Raw genomic sequence first — 22,969 nt, 5'->3', positions numbered from 1 at the left:
TTTTTACACACACACACACACACACACACACACACACACACACACACACACACAACTCTCTCTCTCTCTCTCTCTCTCTCTCTCTCTGTCTGTCTCTCTCTCTCCTACATTCAGACACTTACACACTAAAGCTAGAAGAGAGGCTTTATGATGAAATCAAGGACTGATTTCTCAACCCCCAACCTTCAATGCAGGGAGTATCTAGCATTCTGCTGGATCGAGCAGAAGGTTAGAAAAGTAGGGAGAGAGGGAATGGCTCCTGCTCTCCTGGAGCTTTTATGAAATCTAATTGAAAAGACAAAATAAACACATAAGAAACAAGAAGCCTTCTTAAAAACAAAGGGTTAAGCTACAGGCTCTCAGAGGAAAGATCAAGAGAGGCCTGGTGAAGGAAGTGAGACTAGAGGGAGGGGCCGGGCAGAAGGAGGGCAAGGGGAACAAGTGCAGTGAGAGCCCCTGAGGAGGTGGATGGGGAGGGAAGGCAGTAAGGGCAGGAATGGGGGAGGGGAAATTAGCGTGATATACGCAGTCCCAGTGAGGAACAGCAGGGCCATCTGAATGGAGCCCCATGGTGAGAACTGGAGGGCTCGATGTAGTGGCCAGCTATACGGGTCCAGGTGTTTGGAGAAGAGTTCAAGAACACCCCATTTATTGTTGTGCTGCTCTCGTGGGACCTAGCCTCCTGACGGGAAGGAAGGTAGGGGTGAGGAGATAAAGGCAAGATGGGGCAACTCTGTCCATCTGAACCTTATGAGGCACCAGAAAATGAAAATCTTCCAATCCCAGAAGAGAAATTACTACTGGGTTGTAAGCTTCCTGAGGGCAGAGGCTGTGCTTCGTTCAGCTCTGGGACCTAAGACCCAGCTCAGGACCATCATTTAGCACAGGCTTACTGAACTTAATGGATATGAATAAACTGTAAAAAATAGTTTTATTATTCTTGGCAGCTCCCAGTTCCAACAATTTACACCTTGGGCAGAATGCCTTGGTTGTGTCTATTGTATTGATCTATTAAATAGTTACTGAGCACACTTTACCCTAGTTCTTAACTGGCTTCCATGAATGAGCTTTCATAAAACTGTAATGCAAAACTGCAAATATGCACGTTTTTGTAGGAAGAGGGTTTATAGCTTCCACTGAAGTCCCAAGGGCACCCATGTTACAATAATGATTAGTTTCCTTGACCCACCTCACTCCTGATAGTGCCTTGGAGCTGCATAAACTCAAAGTTGACCCCAACAGAGCTCGCCCTCACACAACATGCTATCCAGTGGGAGAGATGACATATAATTACGTAACTAAAAGATAACGTGAAAAATGAGGATTCAGTAAAAAAAGAAGAGGTTTCTTCCAGGGATGAGGTATCAGAAAACTTCCTGAAAGAGGCTGCATTTCAGTGAGGCCTTGAAGGTCTGTTCCTCAGTTTCCTCCTCTGTGAAATGAAGATAAAAGTGTCCACCTCTCAGGGTGCTTGTGTGCATTTAAATGTGTTACCACAAGTGCTCTGTAGATGTACCATGCTGAGAAAAGGTGAGGCAATGTTATTTATGACAACACGGATGACGACTTAGATCAAGGTTTAACGAAAGAAGTCCTATACGCAATTCCATTCTTCTAGCTGCTAAGACCAAAAACCTTGGAGTCATTCCATGAGGAAATTCCCATTTGCTCCACCTATAACACACACATCCAGAATCCCAGCACATGTCACCTCCTCCGCTGCCTCCCTGGTATGGGCCACCACTATCTCTTGTCTGGGTTGTAGTAGCTGCCTTACTGGCCCCTGTTTCCACATTTAATTCCCCTCTATCTATTCACCATAAAACTGCTAAAATAATCCTTTTGAAGCAAGACAGAAAGTTCTACAGTTCTGATCAAAACCCTAAATGCCCCACCCCTTCCATTCAGAGTAAAAGCCAAAGTCATCCCAGTGTGTACCAGGTACTATTCAGTACAACCTTCCCTCAGAGGATTCATTCCCTTGTTTACTCTCCGTCGGCCACACTGGCCTCCCACACGTCAGAGAGGCTTCCTCCTCAGGACCTTTGCACTGGCTTTTTATTCTACCTGGAATACTCTTTCTTGAGACAACTTCTCTACTGTCACCACCAGTGAGGCTAGCAACAAGGTCCCACTTCCCAGGCAAACACTCAGGGTTCAGCTAACACTAGGTATAACCCTCGGACACAACATTTCAGTCACGGTGCCTCAGGCCTGGCGTTGCCACCACTTAATCCAATCCAAAGAATGCCTACTCAGCCTCCTCTCTGTTCAGACCCTGTGTTGGATCCTGGGGCATCTATGCAAGTCTCAACTTCCACCTATGTCTCCTTCCACCATCCTAGTTTAGGTTTTGATCCAAGGGATCACGCATCGTTAGGGGAACTTTGAGTGCCCTGAAGCAGGGTCTGGAGAGGGGTCTAGAAAAGTACCAATCACATCCCTCTCCAGCCCCAGCTTCTGTGACTGAGGCTTTAAACAAAGCAGAAGCTGACAATGTGCTAGTGGGGTAGGAGGGGCAAAGAATGACTAGGAGAACCAAAAACCGAGTAAGACTTAAGAAGCTCACAAACTCAGCCTGACTGCTTTTCAACTCACACCAATTAAAAGAATTGGGAAGAAAGGAGATAATGTGCCTATTAAAAGGAACATTTGTGGTGTCTACCCAGATCTCTCTGGAGTTGGATGGTGATAAGCATTATCATTCCCCATTTGCAGAACATTTGCTGCAGAACACAGACTGTGGCACCCATGTGTAATTAACTATTAAATTAAAGGCCTGTAAGCTTTTTAAAAGCAAAAAAACAGGAAGAAGTCCAAAGGTCTAGAAGTTAGCAGAATATTATGGTGGCTACACTACCAGGCTCAAAATACAGCAGCTACATAAGGATGCTGATCTAAGGAGCAGACAGTTTAGCAAGCACGGTCTGTCAAGGACCATTCAAACACAAATACTGTGGCTGGGGACAAGATGTCCACCGACTGATGAGGCTCCCATGAGCCTAGAGATTAGAACAATCTCCTTAAGTGAACTCAACCAGCTGGCCCAGCGGGCACTCCTAAACAGTCCCAAGCTGCTGAAGCATTAGAAAGTAGGAGGCCCAGGCATCTAAGAATTGGTGATAGGAAGGAATTAGATTTCCAATCCATGTGTTTTTGTTGCACCAGACTAATTTCTGGGGAATAGTCCAAAGATGAGGTTGGCCTCCATAGCAAAGATACATGGATTAAGATCCTTCAAGCCTTTCCTTCGGAATTCTTTCCCCCATTGCTCCTCAGAGGCTTTCTCAGACCATCCAATTTAAAATCTTTCCCTCCAATATTCTCATTCATGAAACAATACTTCTTTATTACAAGAACATGTCATAATTTGCAATTATATGCTTATTGAATTGTCCATGAAGTTCTTTTTTGTCTTCTCCACTAGACTCTGAGCTCCAAAATGTCAGGAACCCATATTTGCCTAATTATAGTTATCTTAGTGTCTAGCGTAGGGCTTAACACGTAGGAAATTCCCAGCAAATATTTAAGAAATAAATGAAGAAAAAAATGAGTGAATGAGTTAGTGAGTGAATGATGCTTTCTATCTCTTCTCCTTAAGAGTTGTAGAAACTGGTCCATCAGTAGTGGAGTTCTGCCCTGGTGTATTTGGGATACGTGTTCCATTCAAGCCTCCTACTCAAATCTGTCCCTACTCATGGCTCCTGATAGATGAGTAGCAAGTCTTGTGACCTCACCCGACCACATAGTCACAGTGCATTGGACCAGGCAGTAGCAGCCTATTCTTAGTCTGGCCATGACCTCTGACTTGAGTGGTCTTTCTTGAAAGCGTAAGTCAGTCGGATCTTCTCTTTCAAGACTTTGATAAATCAATAAAGAGAAGATTCGGTGGATGTGTGAAATGTAAAGTCTTGCAGAACTGGCACAGGTGGCATGCTGGGCCCACCACCATGGTGTTACCAGAAAATTGAAGTTAGGGAGGAGCAATGGGATTAGGAATTGGTGAGAGAAAGGAGGAGGAAAGTGACATGTTCAGAATGTTTGGAAAGCTATGGAAAGAGAAGCAGAGGTTTCCAGGGCAGCCTCGGTCCCGGCCCTTCCAGAGGCCTGCCACTCATGTTTCCTGAACTTCTGTTTGACTTCCCATGACCCTTAAAATACACCACTTCTATATACACATACATACCACATACCTTTTTACTGAATTAGTTTGAGTAGATTTTTTTTTCCTCATAATAAGAGCCCATTCTACAAGGAACTCAAACACCCATTGCCTATTCCATATCTGTCCATCTTGGCATGGACTAGCTCTGTCCAGGGTCCTGGGCTGCAACAGTATCATCCACAACCCTAGACCAGGGGGTGGCCTCAGATTCATCTGTATTCTCCAATCAAGATGTGGAAAAAAACCCTTCTCTATTTTTGCAAAGTCTATAGCTGTTTGAATTTTGCCCCTTCCCCCAAACAAAAGATGCATTAGAGTCCTAACTCCCAGTACCTTAGAATGTGGCCTTACTTGGAGACAGATTCTTTATAGAGGTCTTCAAGTTAAAACGAGATCATTAGGGTGGTGTCTTCACTGAATGGGAAAATTTGGAAAGGGACACACACACACAGAGAAAATGATATGTGAAGATGAAGGAAGAGATTGGGGTGATACCTCTACAAGCCAAGGGACACTAACGATTTCTGCAAACTACTGCAAACTAGGGGAGAGGCAGGGAAGAGATGTTCCCTCACAGACCTCAGAAGAAACCAACCAATACTCCCTAACACCACGCACAGGTATGCAATCGTAACTAGAGACAACTGCATAGAGAATAGGCTTCTCGGCCTAACTGAAGTCCCATACAAATCTACCTGTCAGGCCCAACTTCGGAGCAAACAAGTCTTTTTTCTACCTTCACTCGCTAACAGAGAATCCCTACCTTGAAGCCTTCTTTTTCAGTCACTAAATATTATGTCACAGACTGCAGGTCATCTGTTATGAACACAACTGTTGTCCTCCCTTCTGCCACAAATTCATGTGTTGAAATCCCAAGCCCCAGGACATCAGAATGTAACCACATTTGGAGATTGGGTCTTTAAGGATATGATTACATTAACATGAAGCTGTCAAGGTAAATACACCAGGGGTGAGCATGCACAGAGGGATGACCATGCAAGGGCAAAGTAGTGAGAAGGTGGCTGTCTGCAAGCCAAGGAGGCCTCAGAGGAAACCAATCTACTGGCAACTTGTTCTTGGAGTTCCAGCCTCCAGAACTGGGAGAAAATAAATTTCTGTTGTTTAAGCCATCCAGTCTGTGGTATTTTGTTATGGCAGCCTGAGCAAACTAACATATCATCCCCAATATCCTTCTTCCCTCCTTCCTTAGGAATGGCACACTTAATTTTTAGTTGGGTGCATAGCTGCCTACAATACGCACTACATTTTTTAGCTTCCCTTACTGCTAGGTTCAGTCATGTGATTAGGTTTTAGTCAATAGGCTATAAGAAGTGGCAAATGCAAGTTAGTGACTGAGCTCTTCAAGGGCAGAGGCTATGCCTTTTCTTACTCAGTCATACTGTCTTGTCCATTGGAACTCCTACCCACTGCTAGCAAAGGGTCCTCTCTGAAACTCTAAAAGATCACAGGTTAAGGCTCCATCAAGAAAGGAAAAATAACCTGGCCAGGGATCTATATGAAGGTCACCCTGCCTGCCCAATAGTGAGCAAGAAGCTAAGAGGTTCTGGTGATGAAGCGACCTCCTGTAGAGCCAGCCTCCCAGACAGATACCAGCAGCCCTCAATAATTAGGCCAGAGGAAGAATGGCCAAATGCTACCGGCACTGAAGAGGATACCAAATGGGAAAGCAAACCTCAGGTTCTCCTTGTGTTAGGCCTGGGACTCCAGAGATATTTCAAGAATCCCATAATCCTTTCCATGGCTCTAGCTCTTTGTCTTCCTCCAGGTTCCCATATTCATTATCTCAAATGCTCTTCATAAAAGAACACTTTGAAATAGAAAAGTATTAATAGCTTAGATTTACAATCAGAAAATCAGAGCACAGATCTTTCTGCGAACAGGGATGTCAGAGCTCAAATCTGAACTCCTTACTCTCAGGCCACTGTTCTTTCTGTTGGATGACTCCAGTCACTCATCTCATCATAACCTAAGCCTTGCCTTTTCCTTCTATCTACCCAGAGCCTGCAGATGAGGGTTAGAGGTTATTTTCCTTAGTTCTGACATTTACCTGCAGAGAAAAGATATCCTCTTTGATGAGCAGGCACCTACCAAGTGCTCTCTAGCTCCCTAGAGGGTCATAGACCTTGTGATCCCCATAAAATAGAAATTCTAAAAGTAGGCATAAAAAATATCTATGCCATCAGATCAAGAAGCCTCCAGGCCTAGGGCCTAAGAGTTCCCAGACCCTGAGCACGTAGGTGAGATTTCCTCTGCTAGGGAGGGTGAGAACCCTACTCCACCCTACAGTCCTATCCCATCCTGTGATGTTATATCTCAAACGAGCTCCCATGTAGCAAAATCCAAAAATAATCATTCATAACATTTAGTGAGGATTACTTGTGCAACTGTCATTCTTGGCATTTTATGTGGATTAACTCATTTAGTACTCTCACAGCTCTGGGAAACAGGTGTTATTATTATCCCCATTATACAGACAAGGAAACTGAGGCCTGGAGAGAGTAAGTAACGCATCTAGGTCACAGGGCTGGGAAGTGTTGGAGGCTGGGATCCAAGATCATGCAGTCTGGCACCAGAGCTCATGATCTTCACCCCACGGCACAATGTCTACACAACAGGAATGTACTGCAGCCCTTGGGACAAAGGGTGGGCTCTTCCACCACACTCAGTCTCCTCACTAACTTCCGAGGTTACCCTGGACCACTAATACTGTCCCTTGTCTACCAACCAGGCACCCTCGTTCTGTCCACCTAGCCTCCCTCCATACTGGCTTCAGCACAAATCTGTTCATGCCCCTCCATTGCTCAGAAGCCCTCTGTGGTTCCCCACTGCCTAAGTGGAAAAAGTCTCCGCTTTTTAGCCTGGTATTCATAGCCTGGTATTCATAGCCTTCCAAAATGTGGCTCAACTCATTTGAGCATAATCATTCCCTTCAATGCACTCCCCCCCAGGAGGGACTGCTCTTCTTTCCTAGATATGCCTTTGTGTCCAGTTTTCACATCCTAGGCCACATTGGTCCCTCCACCAACAATGGCCCACCCCATTTAATAGTCCCCATCTTCCCCTGAGAAGAGTGTCAGCCTGATACTCCCAGCTGGAAGGGCTAGAGTTAGAGAAGCTTTGAAGTTAAAAATGATCCTTATTGAATCTAATTCAAACTTCTCATTTTATATATGGAGAGATTGAGCCCTTTTGAGGGTTTGGATTATTTATTCTATGGATGAAGACCATTTAGCTTAAAACAGTGCCTAGTGTCCAGTAAGTTAACAAATAAATGTTGAGCTGTCCAGTGCAGTGTTCCTCCAGCAGTGGCCTAGAAACCTCCTGCATTTAATCGTTCCTGGCACTGGGTTCTCCAACATCTAACCTGTCAACCCTCATCTCCGGGGGTAGTGTCTGGTATCTGCCTGTGTAGCAAGCCATAGAGCAGTTTTAAAATTCACACTTAAGTTTGAAAACTGGAGTGAGTCAATGGGGATTGCACCACGGATGCCACTTAGAAGAGTCCCAGTACCTGAAGTTACCCTTCCCCCAGCCACCACTTCCGCCCCTGAGCTTGAGGCAGAGGCCTCTGGGAGCTTAGATGGCTGAAGCTGATGAGGCTGGCTTCTTGGATAACTCCAGATAACCTGGCAAAAGCCTTTCTCCCCAAGAGGCTCTCCAAGGCCGAGCTCTACTCCAATCCTGAACAGCCCTCTGGAACTATACTCCACCAAATCAGAGGTCACCTGACTCAGGAGGAACAGGCAGGGGAGGCAAACAGATAGGTGTCACTTTGGAAAGAGGTAGAGGGAAGCATGCTGGGCCAGGCAAGGGCAGGCCTAGAAAGAGAGCAGTGCTCCCCCTGGAAGGCCAGGTCTCCAGATACGGCCGCAGAGTCTCTGAATCTGGCACAGAGCACCGAGTTGCCAAGCACAGGGCTGGACCCTGTCTGGGAAATGCATAAGCGTTATGGAGAGAGGGCAGCCTGTGGAAGTGGGGAAGATGGTGCGGGCTGGGCCTAGCCTGCTGGGTGGGGTGCCCACCTTCCTCTCCCCCATGCCTCCTCTCCCCCACCCAGCTGGCCCCACAAGAGGGTGAGGGAGCCACTGAGCTCTCAGACCTTGAGTCAACATGCCCTGCCAGCTCTCGCAGCATCTTCCTGTGTGTGGTTCTCCCACCACCTGCCCTCCTCCCTGATGCTGACCCCATACCCACACCTACCTACGCCTTGCCGCTCCTTGTCAGTTTTGCGCCAGGGAGCCATGGCTGGGCCAGGGGCCTCACGTCGTCCTGCAGGGAAGCAGCTAGGGGGTGGCTAGGCGTTCTGCCGAACTCCACTTCCTTCCTCTTTTCAAACTCTCTCTCAGGGCCCGCCCTCCCCTCTCCAGGCACCCTGCTCCTCTTCCTCCCTCCTGATGAGCAAGAGTGCATTAGAAGGCTAGCGCTAGAAGGCCAAAAGGCCCCCCAAAAGCTAGGGGCCACCTCTAATTTGTCTCCCCCCCAGGCACATGGGCAGAGGCTAAGCAGGTACTTTGGGGCCACCCAGGCTACCACCTCAACTGCAGGAAGTATCCGGATGATGGGGCCCAGTGATTGAACAGAGCTGCCTCCCACCTCAGAGCATAAGAATTGGTGTCAGATGTGGGTTCAAATCCAGACTCTGTTGCTTATCAGTCGTGCAGCTAGAACAAATGACTTCATTTTTCTAAGCTTCGGTGTTCTCATCTGTAAAACAGAATACTAGTGCGTACTTCATGAGATTATTGTGAAGATTAGAGAAGACAATGCAGGCAGTAGGTGACACACAAGAGTTAAATATCCACGGGAGGGGAGGCCATTTGCGGTTTTTATCCTTTTGGTGCCTGAGACCCATTTGAAAATCTGATAAAAGCTCAAGAAGGTCTTCTCTGAAAATACACAAGCACAGGATTTAGTAACAATGCCAGGAAGTCAAGAGCGCTCTAACAGCCAGCAACAGTGACCCCAGGAAAAGAGTCCTAGAGCTAGGCTAATAGAGATATTTCTTGGAAAAGTCTCATTTTTGCTCTAGGAACAGTTTCTATCAGGAAACAAAAATGTCTCTTTGATCCACAGTGATAAGACTGAATTAAAGTCTTCCTGAATTTTCTTTCTTTATTCATAACTCTTATTACTCCTTTTCTGCCTTACACTAGAGTCAATAAGATAGATTAGGCAATATTACATCTGACAGGCAGCTATGGAAAAATATTAATTTCTAAAGTTATTTCCTTTTCAGATTTTTAGCAGCACAAATTGGGTATTATCTTTTATAGTGAGCAGTTGAATCAGGATTCTATCAGAGATATAGAACCAGTAATACGTATACACATATACATAAGTATATATACTATATATACATATATGTACAGACACACACACACACACACACACACACACACACACACACACGAGAGAGAGAGAGAGAGATTTAATGGAAGGAATTGGTTTATGTGAATGTGGGGCTAGCTAGTTAGGCATGTTCAAAATCCATACGCAGGCCAGCAGGAAGCACAGACTGGAAACTCTCAGGCAGAAGATGAAGCTGCTGTTCACAGATGAAATTTCTTCTTTTTTAAGGGAAGCTCAGTTAAGGCCTTTCAACTGATTGAATCAGTTTTACTCAGATTATTGAGGATAATCTCCTTTATTTAAATTCAACTGATTATAGATGATTGTAGGTATTAATTATATCTACAATATCCTTCCAAAGTAGCACCTAGATTGGTGTTTGATTGAATAATTAGTGTCTACAGTTGCACCATGTTGACATCACAGCAATGCTAAAAACTGGACTATACATCAAAGGTTGGCAACTTTTTCTATAAAAAATCAGGGACTAAATATTTCAGTCTTTGCCGTTCAAGAGGTAAAATCAAGGATTTTATGAAAGTACTTATACAATAAAAGAGAATTCAATTTTCCACAATTTTTATTGATAAAAATCAAATTTTGATATTAATAATTGAGCATATTCATTTGTGATATAGGTCTAGTAATGAGAAAAATAAATTTTGGGGGTAGATCACATTTCACATCATTGCAGTTGAAAGTGTTTCTTTTCATAAAAATTGATTGCAAATGTTCATCTGATAATGCTGCTCTGTAATGAAACTTTACATGTTTTATCTTTAACGGTGTCTTTTCTCACAGTGGTGTGTAATAAAGAATGAACCTTGCCCTCAAAAGAAGTCTCGTGTTTATCCTCAGCCACTGGGAGGTGATATCTAGGCCTCTGGAATGTCATGGTTTGCTTGGGGAACTTGAATCACACTGGACAATCTAAAAATATGATTTAGGGTGGGGGCTGACCATGCCAGATCGACAGTGTGACATACACAGGGGCATTGGGCTATTGGATATCAGTTGACCTGGAGGTTGAGATCAATCATGGGGCAGTCATTCATTCATTCAATCAATCAATTAATTGTGCCTATGTGATAAGAGCTCCAGTAAAACCTCTGGACACCAAGGTTTAGGTGAGCTTTCCTGACTGGCAGTACTCCATACATATTGTCATGCATCAATGCTGGGAAAGTAATACATCCTGGCTCCATGTGGAGAGGACAATAGAAATGTTTGGTACTTCCCTGGACTCTGCTCTATGTACTCCTTCCCTTTGCTGAATTAAATCTGTGTCCTTTCCCAGTAACAATGGTAACTGAGCATAACAATTTTCATTGAATTCTGTGAGTCTTTCTAATAAATATTGACCCTGTAGGTGGTTTTGGGATTCCCCCAAACTTGCAATAGGTGTCAAAAGTGAGGATAGTCGTCTGCTGACTGTGTAGTTGGCTTTCACAGTTGGCTAAAACTCTCAAAGGAAGGTACTGTCAAATAGTGATATCAATCCATGAGCATAAGATTTTATTAAGCATTTTCATTGCTCAAAAGGCATTTATAGAATCCTATTAAATCTCCTCTTGCTGTTTGCCTTTTAGCACATCATTATATTGCAGATTAATCACTTTCAGTTGAAGATTAGATGGAAACTCCTCTATTGCACAGTTAAGTGGATTTTGAAATTTAAAAATTTCTTTTGTGCTTTTATTAAGGTCTGAAAAACATTGCTGGAACTGTAGTGTAAGCCTGGAAAACGTGTTCATTGAACATTTGTATGGGAATAGCCATTTCACTTTTTATTTTAATTTTTGACAACACAGGAAGTTTTTAAGGCAACTTGACATTACTTGTTTAAACATTAATTGTCATCAAAATGATTTTAACATGGGGTGTTCTGCATTTAGCCATTGTTTTGCTTTGTAATTTTGGTTGAATCCATTCAGAAACATCATGAAGTCTTCAGCAAAAGCTAATTTCCAAAGTTATCCAGTGTTCAATAATAGTGGTCAAAGGCTGTTCTCATTAAGAAAAATTTTAATCTCGACACTGAGCTCAAAAAGTCACACATGACTTATTACTGTTAAACCAACTGCTATGTGGTTGGTAGAGCAAGTCAAGATATTCGGTTTCTATTTTTGACAAAAGTTCACAAAACAGACAATGGTTAAATCTAGAAGAGCTAATGAAATTCACCACTGTGCTGGCTTTGGCAGCACATATACTAAAATTGAAATTCGCTTTTGATGCAGTTGGTTCAATAATACATAACAAATTCAAATATTTTCAACAAAATACCTTCTGATGACTATTACAATAAACTAGCATAGGCTTTAAACACTTCACATTTTTATAACCTTTGTAAACTTGTCCAAAGCCTTTTTTCTGTTCCCCACATATTTTTACTGCCACAGCTATAACACATCTTAGCAGATTCCACTTCGGATTGTACTGAATTAGCATTTCCTTATTTTCTTTGAAAATATTTTTGCCCATAGTTTTTTCACATGAACCATTCATAGAAGCTTAGAATTCTTCATTGACTTTAAAGTCAGCATTGACTCATCAAATAAACACCTGAGCTGTAGTAGTAACATCTGTCAACTTATCAAGAGTCAAGGAAAACCATTAGAAATCATTTGCCTTGTTTTTAAATTGATTATTAATGTTTGCTCTCAATGTCAACTCTTCAAGAAATCACTGTCACCAAAAGGCTAATATTCTTAAGCTACTTTTTTTTCTCTGACACATTTCATCTGCTGCTACAATCAAATATAATTTAATTAATTCACCATCAATAAATCTCTTTCTTTGTGTGGTTAATAAATGAGCCACTTGGAAACTTCCTTTGTTGCAGTCTTATTTTCACTTTTTATTTTTATAAAGAAATTATGCTGTGATGAGATGTTTTAGTTTAAATGTACTAATTTTTCTGAACACTGTTTTCTTGTAGTTGGGAATGTTGTGACGCGTACTTACTCTGTTGTACCGTATTCTTTTAGCACAGTTGTGGTGTCGTGGCATTATAAACACAATGTTTTCCTAATTTGATAACAAAATAATCCATATTTCACTGAGCCTTAAAAGTGTGACATCTGGATCCCACTATATTTTATTCCCCTTTTTTGTTTTTTGACACGATGGCTATTGCACTGGTAATTAAAAACAAAATATTGCTGTACATTTTGTGTGATATGCATGGCACTTGAAACACTATGGAGTTATAATCACATCCCTGAGATTTATAGGTTGCTGGACAGCACTGCAAAGCAGTAAGAGCACTATATAAAGTCTTTGTTGAAAGTAATTATCTCTGTCATTGCAGCATGAAAGCAACTATAGTTATGTAAATAAGTGAGCATGGCTGTGTTCCGATAAAACTTTATTTATGTACAAACAATGAAATTTGCATTTCATAATATTTTCATGTGTCATAAAATATTTCTCCTTTTTCTTCTTTTTATTCCTTTTCAATTATATAAAAATGTAAAAACTATTCTTAGTTCATGATCCATACAAAAACAGGCAGTGAGTCAGATTTGGCCGATAACCATAGCTTGTCATTTCTTGCTACATAGATTCTATTGTCTTTATAAACCCATGGCCAGGTGACCTAAGAGATGCTAGTTCTTTCTTCTTAGGTTTCTAACATACATACAGACAAGTTCACATCAACAATATGGTAAAGTACTCGGTGAGGGACCAAGGGTGTGGGTAATGCCAGAAGATAAATAAGGTTGAGCCTGAAGAGCACTGAAGACTTTTCTCTAATTCAGCTTGTTATAAAATCTAAAATAGGAATCTGTTTTTTAAATAATGTTAAAGAAATTACTCAATATATTAAAGGAGTTGAAAATTTGCTTATAGTCAAGAGAGATGAAGTTTAGAAAGTTATTTATTTTCACTGAAAGTTAATTAACTTCTTAATAGAGTGGTTTCTAATATAGAAATCTTTAAACTTCATACTGATTAGGATATGGTTTTTATATTTCTGAAATATAACCTTTTTATACTTAATGATTCTATAGCATTATGAAAAATTTTGGCGAGAGATTGACGATCAAATATAAAAAATATCACTAAAACCACTTTAAGCATTTATAATTATCTTGGACACACATCGATCAGATAACTTGGCTATTAGGTAGTACACTGCTGATGACTCAAATTTCACAGACTCTAAGAGATGACTGTGGGAACAAGAACTTCTCTGACCAAAGACCTCTTCTTAGGTCCAGACCCATGTGTCCAACTGCCCCTGAACCTCTCCTCCCCTTGAACATTAATTTCTCCGTTTCTAAAACGAGGCTCATCATTATAGCCATACTCCAGGCCTACCCCTCTTGTGATTGTTTCTATCCTATTTAACAGGTGCAGTGACCAGACTCTGTGCTCCAACTGATGTGCCAGAATCCACAGTCCATCACTTACCTAGCTGTGTCATTTAGAACAAATGACTTAACCTTTCTAAACCTCAATTTCCTGAAGAAAAAATATTGCTAACACTTATTGAGCACTTACTGTATGCCAGTCCTTGATCCAACACTTTCATGCATTATGACACTTAATCTCAAATTAGTCCTATTAGGTAGGTACATTATCTCCATTTCGACAATAAGTAAACGAAGGCTAGAGGGCTGAGACCCCTTTTTTTGGCCATCAAGCATTATTATGACTGCCTGTGAGTGGTATTGTCACCCTCTATTTCATCCATTTCATTCAGGTCAGAAACTTGCCTCATCTTAATCTCTCTTTCACTCCAAATGATCAAGACCAAAACAGCTCTTGGTTCTGCCCTCTCCCCCATGTCCCTACCTTGTTAAGCTTCTCTTTATCTGGAACTTGGACTTGAACTCCCTGCATCTGGTCTTGCCTCCTTCCAATCTCTTCATCACGTTACTTCCCAGATGCTTTGCCTAAGCAGTTGTGGTCTCCTCAAACTCCTGAAATAAGCTAGAAAAGATAAACAAAGCAGGTTTGTGGTAACTTGGGAGATTTTACTACCTTTGCAAAATCAAGGCATTCCACAGAAAAGCACCATGCCAAGCCTCAAGCGCAGGTCAAAGAAATCCATCTGGACCCAGGTTTAGGTAAATCACAGAAATTTCTTTCCTTAAGGCATTGCAGAAGGGGAAGTTTTTAAGGTTTGTCTTTATCAGAATCATAGATTCAGGTCTGAGATTTTACTATAATTCATTAGCATGGCTGTAATGATTACTAGCTACTGAAATATTTCCATATGAGTTGCTAAAAAGTCACTGTCTCAAGCCCCTGAAGTATCCTCCTATTCCTGCCTTGGGAAACCCTCACTGGGTGCCACTGGCATTACTATGGAGCCTGCTAGCTTGTCCCCAATAGTTTACAGGGGTGGGCCCTCTTCCCTGTTGTCTCTTTAACTCTCAGTCAGAATGCACTTGGACCCCAAGTAGGGAGACATCTACCTGGAAGTAGTCCTGGCATATCAGTAGGTAAATGTCAAGGGTCTTCTGCCCTCCCTCCACTGGTGTCTGACATGCGGCTGCCTTTGGGAACTGCAGCCTCCACAGTATTATTTGGTATTTTCATCATCATCATCTCTTCTTGTGTTACTTGTGAGTCATGGCAAATAGGTTCTATGAGTCATGGCAAATAGGTGCTCTGAGCAGTTCAAATAGTCTGGAGCGACAACTTGTACTTGCCTAACTCTAGGTCCCTAAGAGGACCAAAAAGACTCTAGATAAGAAGGACTTGAGTGCTCAGGAATAATGAGCTACACTAAAGGAAGCAGCAACAGCAACAACAAAAACTATATGTAATAATGAGGCATTTAAATAAGTCTGCCAGAAGGTAATAGTCAAATCTCTAGAAGTATATTTGGGGGTCTGAGATGAGGGAGAATCAAAAGCTTTCCTATGCAATAGGGTTTACTTTACTTCATGAAATATTAATAGCCTCAAACCTTACTGCTAATTGACTATCGCATGGCTGCCGGGGATATCTGTCTGAACTACAAAGCTAAGATGTCAAAGCTTTGGTTAACACTCTTTAGTGCATCCTCCATACCCTTCAGGATACTAGTTAAACTCCTAAGAGCATCATGCAGGCTCCTCATGACGACATTCTAGTTGCTCTCTGCAGCTTCATTTCCTGCCTCCTCTGCACTGCCACTTCTTCAGCCCAGCTCCCCTGCACCAAATACACGTGATCACTCGACACCACACAGCGCCGTGTTACAGAGGTGGTGTCTTGCCACGTGGTACTGTTTGAAGTCTCCTAAAAGTGCCACAAGTTATCACATCTCTGTGTGCTCTCATATTTCCTCCAACAAATACACCTTTTTTTCCCTCTAGGCTAAACTGTTATGGGAAGACTTCCTTGCTAACACCCTACTCCCACCTCCCAACTCCTCCTCTGGTTAGACAACCCTCCTTGGCACCCACGGCAGCCCATTCTCATAAACTACTCTTACTCTTTAAGTGCCTCTTCTGTCCAGAATCTCTAGGCAAAGCTGCCAACGCTCATAATGTATGTACAATGACATCAACCCCGTGTCTTATCCATGTCTGATTGGCACTGACTCCTCACCTAGAGACAACTATACATTCAACAGAGGTCCAGCACCAGCAGTTCAAAGGCAAAATATTAAGGATGACCTATATGTTTAACGAGCACATTTGATTCTCACAGTGTTTAACTTAAAAAATGTCAACAATTAACCATCAAGGGATTTCACCTAGATTTCTAATTTTTCTCAAAATAAATATGGAGGACTGGCAATAGAGGGTCTGCATTTCCACAAGGCAGAAATCAGCTGGAGGTGACTTTAGTGGCAGTTCTTTAGCCAGAGCATGCACTCTAGTTTGCCAAAGTCTCCGGCACTCCCTCTTCTCCCCCCAGTGCTGAAGCCAAGTCCCGAGTGCCATTTATCGTTAGGTTTACACAATTGTTTTTTTCTTAAGGTAAAGACAAAACAAAAAACAAAAAAAAACTACTTGAGCTCGTGTTCCATCAAAAGTGGGAAAACAAGAGAGATGGAGAGGATATGTTTCAGGAAACTTGGGGAGGGTGCGTATATTTATAGATATGAAGACAAGGTCTGTGTCAAGAGTTCTTAAGTTGCCCTAATAAAATAAACTCAATTACTTCACTCATTTAAGGTGCTTGCCAAGTCCCTGTAGACATTTGAGTTGTGACCCCCGGCAAGTGTTAGAAATGAAGTAGGCCAACACTTTCTGGCCAATACGTAGGCTTTGTATTGGGTGATAGGAAACCAATGCAGTTGGGTCCTCTCATTTCAGAAGTACAAACAGTAGGTGTTCCTGGAGAAAGCAAACTGCTATTCAAGGATGCCTCGAACAATCTCAATCTAGAGAAATCAAGAGCAAGTATATGGCTGACAGGACAAACTGATTCCTCATAAGCTCTTGCATTCTGGGAATAAGCATCTAATAATTTGGGTGTGTCTCTTCCCTAAGAGTCCAATGCACATCTGCACAGCATGCTGTAATTTTTGACTTACTTGCCTTCCACTCATCCCTAGAGGCTGAGAGCTTCTTTACTCCACATTTATTGAGAGCCCATCATGTGAAAAGCACTGTGGTAAGACATTAAGAATGTATCTTGGCAAACAACACAGATGAGACTCCTTCTCTCTGGATCTTGTAGCCTAGCAGGGAAGGCAGAAAATCAACAAGTACATGATACGGTTTAATAAAGAAAACGAAATAGAAAAATGATATAAGGAGTGGCTTGGGGGAGTTAACAAGGAGAGTGTCAGAGAAACACTCCTTGAGGAAGTAATATTTAAGAAGTGACACCTGAAAGAACTAACTACAGCTGGAAATGTCCTAAGGGGAGAACAAACTTGGACCATTCAAGAAACCAAAAAAGGACCAGTGGTATGGAAATGCAGTGACTATGTGGTAGGAGATGAGCTGAGAATTTAGGTAGGGACTAGATCATGCAGGACCTTGAGGCTATGGTAGATTTGAATTTTATCAAGTATACTGGGAAGTGATGAAGAGACAAGCAGCCCCTGAGAGTCAAGAGCTGGCCTGGCACTTATAGGTAGGCTGTGGTGTTCTCCTATTGAACATCAACAATTTTTCAAAAAATTAACATCAGACAAGGCTAATTTGTGGCCACAATGGATAGAGATAAAAACTAGACCACTCTACAATCATGAATAAATACAGAAGAAAAAAATAAAAAACATTGTATTAACTACAAAAATGATCAAACATCTCCCTATCATGGCTAATATGAGTGACTGGTATTCTTTTAATCAGTTTCAGCTCTGGCCTCATTCTAATCTTCCATCCTTCTATATGAGATTTATTAATATATCTAAGCATAGAATTAACTGTGCTTCCTTAAACACTACCCAAATTCACCAACACGAGCCTAAATCCTATAATAAGATCCTTTCTAAACCCGTCTTACTGAGCCACCCTACGGCTCCTCATGGTATACAGTCACAAGCAATAAACCCAATATGTTCTATTTTAGGTGTGTTGTTGGTGGTCTTTTGATGGAGTGCATCGAAAAATGTCACTAGAGGATTTTAAGCAGGAGGTGAAACGCTAATTTTTAAAAAATTATTTTCATTGGAAAATAAACTCAATAGGTCAAGAATAAAATAAACTCAATAGGTCAAGAATAAGGCCAGTTCGAGGCTGTTTTATCATCCAGGGAAAGATGGTGGTAGATTGGATCTAAGTGGTAAGGAAAGCGGTCAAATTCAAGCTATATTTCAGAGGTGGTATCAGCAGGATGTGCCTGTGATGTGTATGGATACAAAGATAGAGATAAGTACACAGCCAAAGACAGAGATCACCCCCACCCCCTAAATAAGCTTAAATAAGATAGAAGCCTATTTCTTTTTCACATAAAGACCTAATTAACATTGCAGCTCTATGGAATTATCAGGGATGCAGGCTCCTTTCTTGCTCTTCCAATATTACGTACATGAATCAAGGTGGCTCACCACCACATTCCCATGCCAGCTAGCAGGAAGTGAGAGACAGAGGAAGAAAAGGACAGGGCTGAGAAGTAGGAGCACTCATCACTTCCGGTTACATTCCTTTAGCTAGGATCTGGTCCTATGGCCATATCTAGCTGGAAGGAAATACAGCCTTTATTCTAGGTGGCCACATGTCCATCTAAATGGTCTACTACTGTGGAAGAATAGGACAACAGTTATTGAGACAGTGGAGGGGCAAGACAAAGCCTGGTTTGAGTTAAGGAGAGAATACAAGATAAGAAAATAGAAGCAGTGAGTAAAAGCAACTCTTTTAAAGAGTTTTACTGGAAAATAGAGCAGACAAATTCGGTGGTAGCTGGAGGAAACCACAGAATAAAGAAGAGGTATGGTGACCATAGAAATGTGCCTTTCAAATCTCCTACTGTAAAGAACACAATTGGCTATGGTTCCAGGTGCTATGTTCTGAAAATCTTTCCCCTTCAGTTACACAACAACACTTCCTATGGGCTGCTCACAGCCAGTGACTCAGGTTGTTAGGCATATAAGTAATATACTGTTCAAATGTAGGTTTATCCTGTTTCCCAACTTAGTGGACAGTCTGCATAGCAAACACAGCTCAGGGCAACTCTTTTCTTTTTACTTTTTAATGCACAGCACCAAAAAAAAGCTATTAAAAAAAAAAAAAAAGAAGGTGGGTTTCACAATCAGAATCTAGAGGAAATGTGAATAACAGATTATTCATGGTAAAGAATTCATTGTAACCAGATAGCAAAAACATTGCTTCAAAGGGCCATATGTTCAGTTAGAAGAAATCACTTATTTAGGTTTTAAATTTTACTATTCTTATTCTCTTTTGAATTACTCTTTGCTTCTTTTAGTTTCTTTGCTAACTTTCCTTTGTCTTCTTGTTCTATATAAGGTATCTCTCAAGGATCAGAGAAAGTACCATTATTAAAAAGAACACTAGATATGGGATCAGATTTTCTAGATTTAAGATTGGGCTCTAATGGAAAATTACCTTGCCTTACATTTACATCTGCAATACATTTAGAATTGATGATTTTTTTCCCTTATATGTTATACAAATTGACTCACCATTATTTTTCAAAAAGACTATCCTCCCCGCACCCCCGCCCACCCCACCGCCCGATCCCCCTTGCATTTGTAGTCATATTTTGGTCACAAGTCAGATGAGCATGTGTTTGGCTCTGTTTATAGAGTCTCTATTTTCTTCCTTTGATATATTTCTCAATGCTTGCATTTATATTACACTGAATTAATTATCATCTTTTAACAGGCCTCTATGTCTGTTCATGTAAGTCCTTTACCTTTGTTCTTCTTCAAGATTTCCTTGGATATTCTTGGCCTTTTGCATTTGCATATAAATTTTAGAATCAACTTGTCATGTTCCAGAAAAAAAGCTTGCAAAGAGTTTTATTGGAATGGTGTTGAATCTTTAGATTAATTTGGAGAGAGAAGTGATGCCTTTATTATGGTATATCCCATCATTTACTTAGATCTTTTTTAACGTATCTGCATGACATTTTATAGTTTTCGGTGTAGAAGTTTTGTGCATCTTTTTTGTTGACTTTATCCCTAGGAATATTATATAATTTATACTATTATAAGTAGTGTAATTATCTTTTTTCATTTCTATTTGTTTTTACCTAGTATAATTGATTTTTAAAATATTAACCCTGTATTCAATAGGTACCCTTAGTAAATTTAGTTTTTAATTTTAATCCACAAAATGAAAATGTTTTAGATTTTCTACTTATACTGTTATCATATGCAAATAGTATTTTAAAACTTTTAATTGTAACATAATTTCAGACTTACAGAAAGTTTTAATAGTTACACAAAATCTGTAGACTCTTTACCCAGATTCTCCAAATATTAACATTTTACCACGTTTGCTTAATAATGCCCATCAATACATGTTTTTCTGAACCATCTGAAAATAAGGTACAGACACAATGCCCTTTTGCCCTAAATACTTCACAGTGCATTTCTTAAAAACAAGGGCAGCACAATGATCAAATTCATGAAATTAACATTGACACTATATTATCAGCTAATCAAGATCCTCATTTAAATTTTTCCAGTTGTTCGTTTTCTATCACTTGCTATGTCTCTTTAGTCTCCTTGAGTCAGGAACAGTTCTTCCGCCTTTACTTGTCATTCATAATCTCAGCATTTTGAAGATTATAAGCCTGTTATTGAATAGAATACTCCGCAGTTAGGGTTTCAGGATGTTTTGTCATGATTAGAAGAAAAGTTATGCATTTTGTGGCAGGAATACTACATAAGTGATATGTTTTTCTCACTACTTTGTATCTGGACATGCATACTCTCAATTCATCCTGTTACTGGGATGTTAACTTTATTGATTAGGATGATGTCTTCCAAGTTTCTCCATGTGAAGTTTACTAGATTTTCCATTGTAATTAATATATATTTGTGAGTACTGTGAGACTATGTAGTCTATAACTCATCATACTTTTAGCCCATTAGGTTTAGCATCTATTGATTCTTTCTTGTATCACTTATCAATATAATTACCAAATAGATTTTTGAATTCCATCATTCTTTCTACGCTTACTAAATGAGATTTTACTGTGAGAAAGCTTTCCCATTCTTTATTAATTCATTCATGTATTTACTCCAAACAATATGGTTCATGGTTTCTTCTTTTACTCAATATAATCCATTACTATCATTTATTTAGATATTCAAATTCTCCTAGATTTGCCCCGTGGGAGATACTTCAAGCTGGCACCCATGTCATTTTGATATGTCCCCATTATTTGAGTACTTTCTTACTTTGGGGGACAAAATATTCAGGGTTCATCTCAGTCTAGTCTTGAAAGTAGCCATCTCTCAAAAATATGGTTTATTTAGTGGAGAAAGGTATTAAGTAACCAAGATCTCTGGGTGCTAAATGTGCTAGATGTACTCATTGCTACTGAGATACTATTGTTTCTAGGCATCAGTAGATAGAGCTAAGAAATACATATGTGTGTATGTGAATCTGTGTCTGTATATCTGTGTGTATGTGTCGAATTTTTAAAAATCTGTCTTATCTCCAAAACACCATGAGTTCATATTGATACCTTCAACTCCAATCCAACATCACAGTGTTCATTTTTAACCTTCTTCTTCATTCATCAGCTTTCTCCCTCTTTTAGTTTTACTTCCTTCTCCAACAGTGAGAAATCTGGTTCCAATTATCCACAACATACTTAGTTCTTTGTTCAATCCTTTAGGACTTCTGCAAAAGTTTCCCCTATCATCTTTTGTTGGAATGATTACTCTTAGGAGATTTTGGCATTTTAAAAACAGTTTTCCTATAGCCTTGATGCCAAAGAATAACTTCAATGTGAATAGAATTCTCGATGCAGTTTCTTTCCTTAAAGTTTTAAAAATCTGCATCATTAATGCCTTCTTCTAAATATTGTTCTGGGGAAGTCTTATGTCAGACTAATTCTCACGTTTCTATAAATTTTTTTTTTTGCTTGAGTTCTGAGAATTTTTCTTTATTTAAAAAAAATTAAGTTTTGAGTGTTTTAGATCAATTTTCCCAGTTTAGAGTGTTGTGTTACACTTTACTCTTCCTTCATGTAGCTTTTGGAAGGGGAGAGCTCTGGGTGCTGGTAGGGTCAATTTCAAGAGGGAGTCTTGTTTTCTGTTTCCTTCAGCTTGAGTCTGTTTTTTTCTATTTGTCATGGAAATTCTGGGGTGTTTCTACAAGGTTCCTAGTTGAAGGGTGCCCCCTGCTGTCATCATAGTGAAATACAGTCTTTAATAAATAGATTTGCTGTCAGTGAAGGCGGAGTTGGAAGGAGTTCTGCGTCCTTTGGTATTGTGGTTATTTTGTATTATACGGCTCGTCAATTTCTCTTTTTGCTCCTTTTCCCTTTACTTTTCAAATGTAAAAAGGGAGCCTCCCCACTTTGTGCGGTGGGAATTACATATTGATTTCTGTTTTTGAAATTAAATAATTTTTAAAGCAGTTTTAGGTATGTATATATTGCTATGCTTCATAGAGCCCCATAGGACTCTCGGGCTGTTTATTATTCTCCATTCTTCTCTTTCTGCTCTTCAGCTTGAATAATCTCAATTGGCCAATCTTCTAAATTCACTGGTTCTTCCACATACTAAAATTGCTCTTGTACCTCTCCAGTGAGTTTCTCATCTGTTACTGTACGCTTCAACTCCAGTTTCTATCTGGTTCCTTTTAATAATTTCTATCGATAGTCTCTCTTTGGCATTGTTCTCATGGTTTTCATTAGCTCTTTGGGCATACTTAAAACTGATCTGAAGTTTTTGCCTAGTAAGTCCACTGTCTAGGCTTCCTTGTAAACAGTTTATTAATTTTTTTCCTATGTATGAATCATACTTTTTTTTCCCATGTATTGTAATTTTTTGTAGAAAATTGGGCATTTTGAGAATTACAATGTGCAAACTCTAGCAATCAGATTCCT

General features: G+C 40.5%; 2 protein-coding genes across 3 annotated transcripts in view; both read right to left on the bottom strand.

Moving 5' to 3' along the window:
• Positions 1-8,640, bottom strand: part of DOCK2 (dedicator of cytokinesis 2) — a 367,177-nt gene extending 358,537 nt beyond the window's left edge. Inside the window, exon 1 of the mRNA XM_006906499.2 lies at positions 8,387-8,640. Within this exon, the coding sequence (XP_006906561.1) occupies positions 8,387-8,429 (43 nt within the window). The 5' untranslated portion in view covers positions 8,430-8,640. The remainder of the gene's footprint in view (positions 1-8,386) is intronic.
• Positions 8,641-11,309: 2,669 nt separating this feature from the next.
• SPDL1 (spindle apparatus coiled-coil protein 1) overlaps positions 11,310-22,969 on the bottom strand; it is a 33,155-nt gene continuing 21,495 nt past the window's right edge. Inside the window, exons 12-13 of one of the 2 annotated variants that reach the window (XM_025043077.1) lie at positions 17,022-17,168; positions 11,310-14,476 (exon numbers count right to left, since the gene is read on the bottom strand). In XM_025043077.1, the coding sequence (XP_024898845.1) occupies positions 17,069-17,168 (100 nt within the window). In that variant the 3' untranslated portion in view covers positions 11,310-14,476; positions 17,022-17,068. The remainder of the gene's footprint in view (positions 14,477-17,021; positions 17,169-22,969) is intronic. The other variant, XM_025043078.1, reaches the window with a different exon arrangement.

This window comes from Pteropus alecto, unplaced genomic scaffold (genome assembly GCF_000325575.1).
Source record: "Pteropus alecto unplaced genomic scaffold, ASM32557v1 scaffold40, whole genome shotgun sequence".
Lineage (NCBI taxonomy): Eukaryota > Metazoa > Chordata > Mammalia > Chiroptera > Pteropodidae > Pteropus > Pteropus alecto.
Note: the sequence above shows the minus strand (reverse complement) of the source record. Positions and strands in the feature narration are given on the sequence as shown.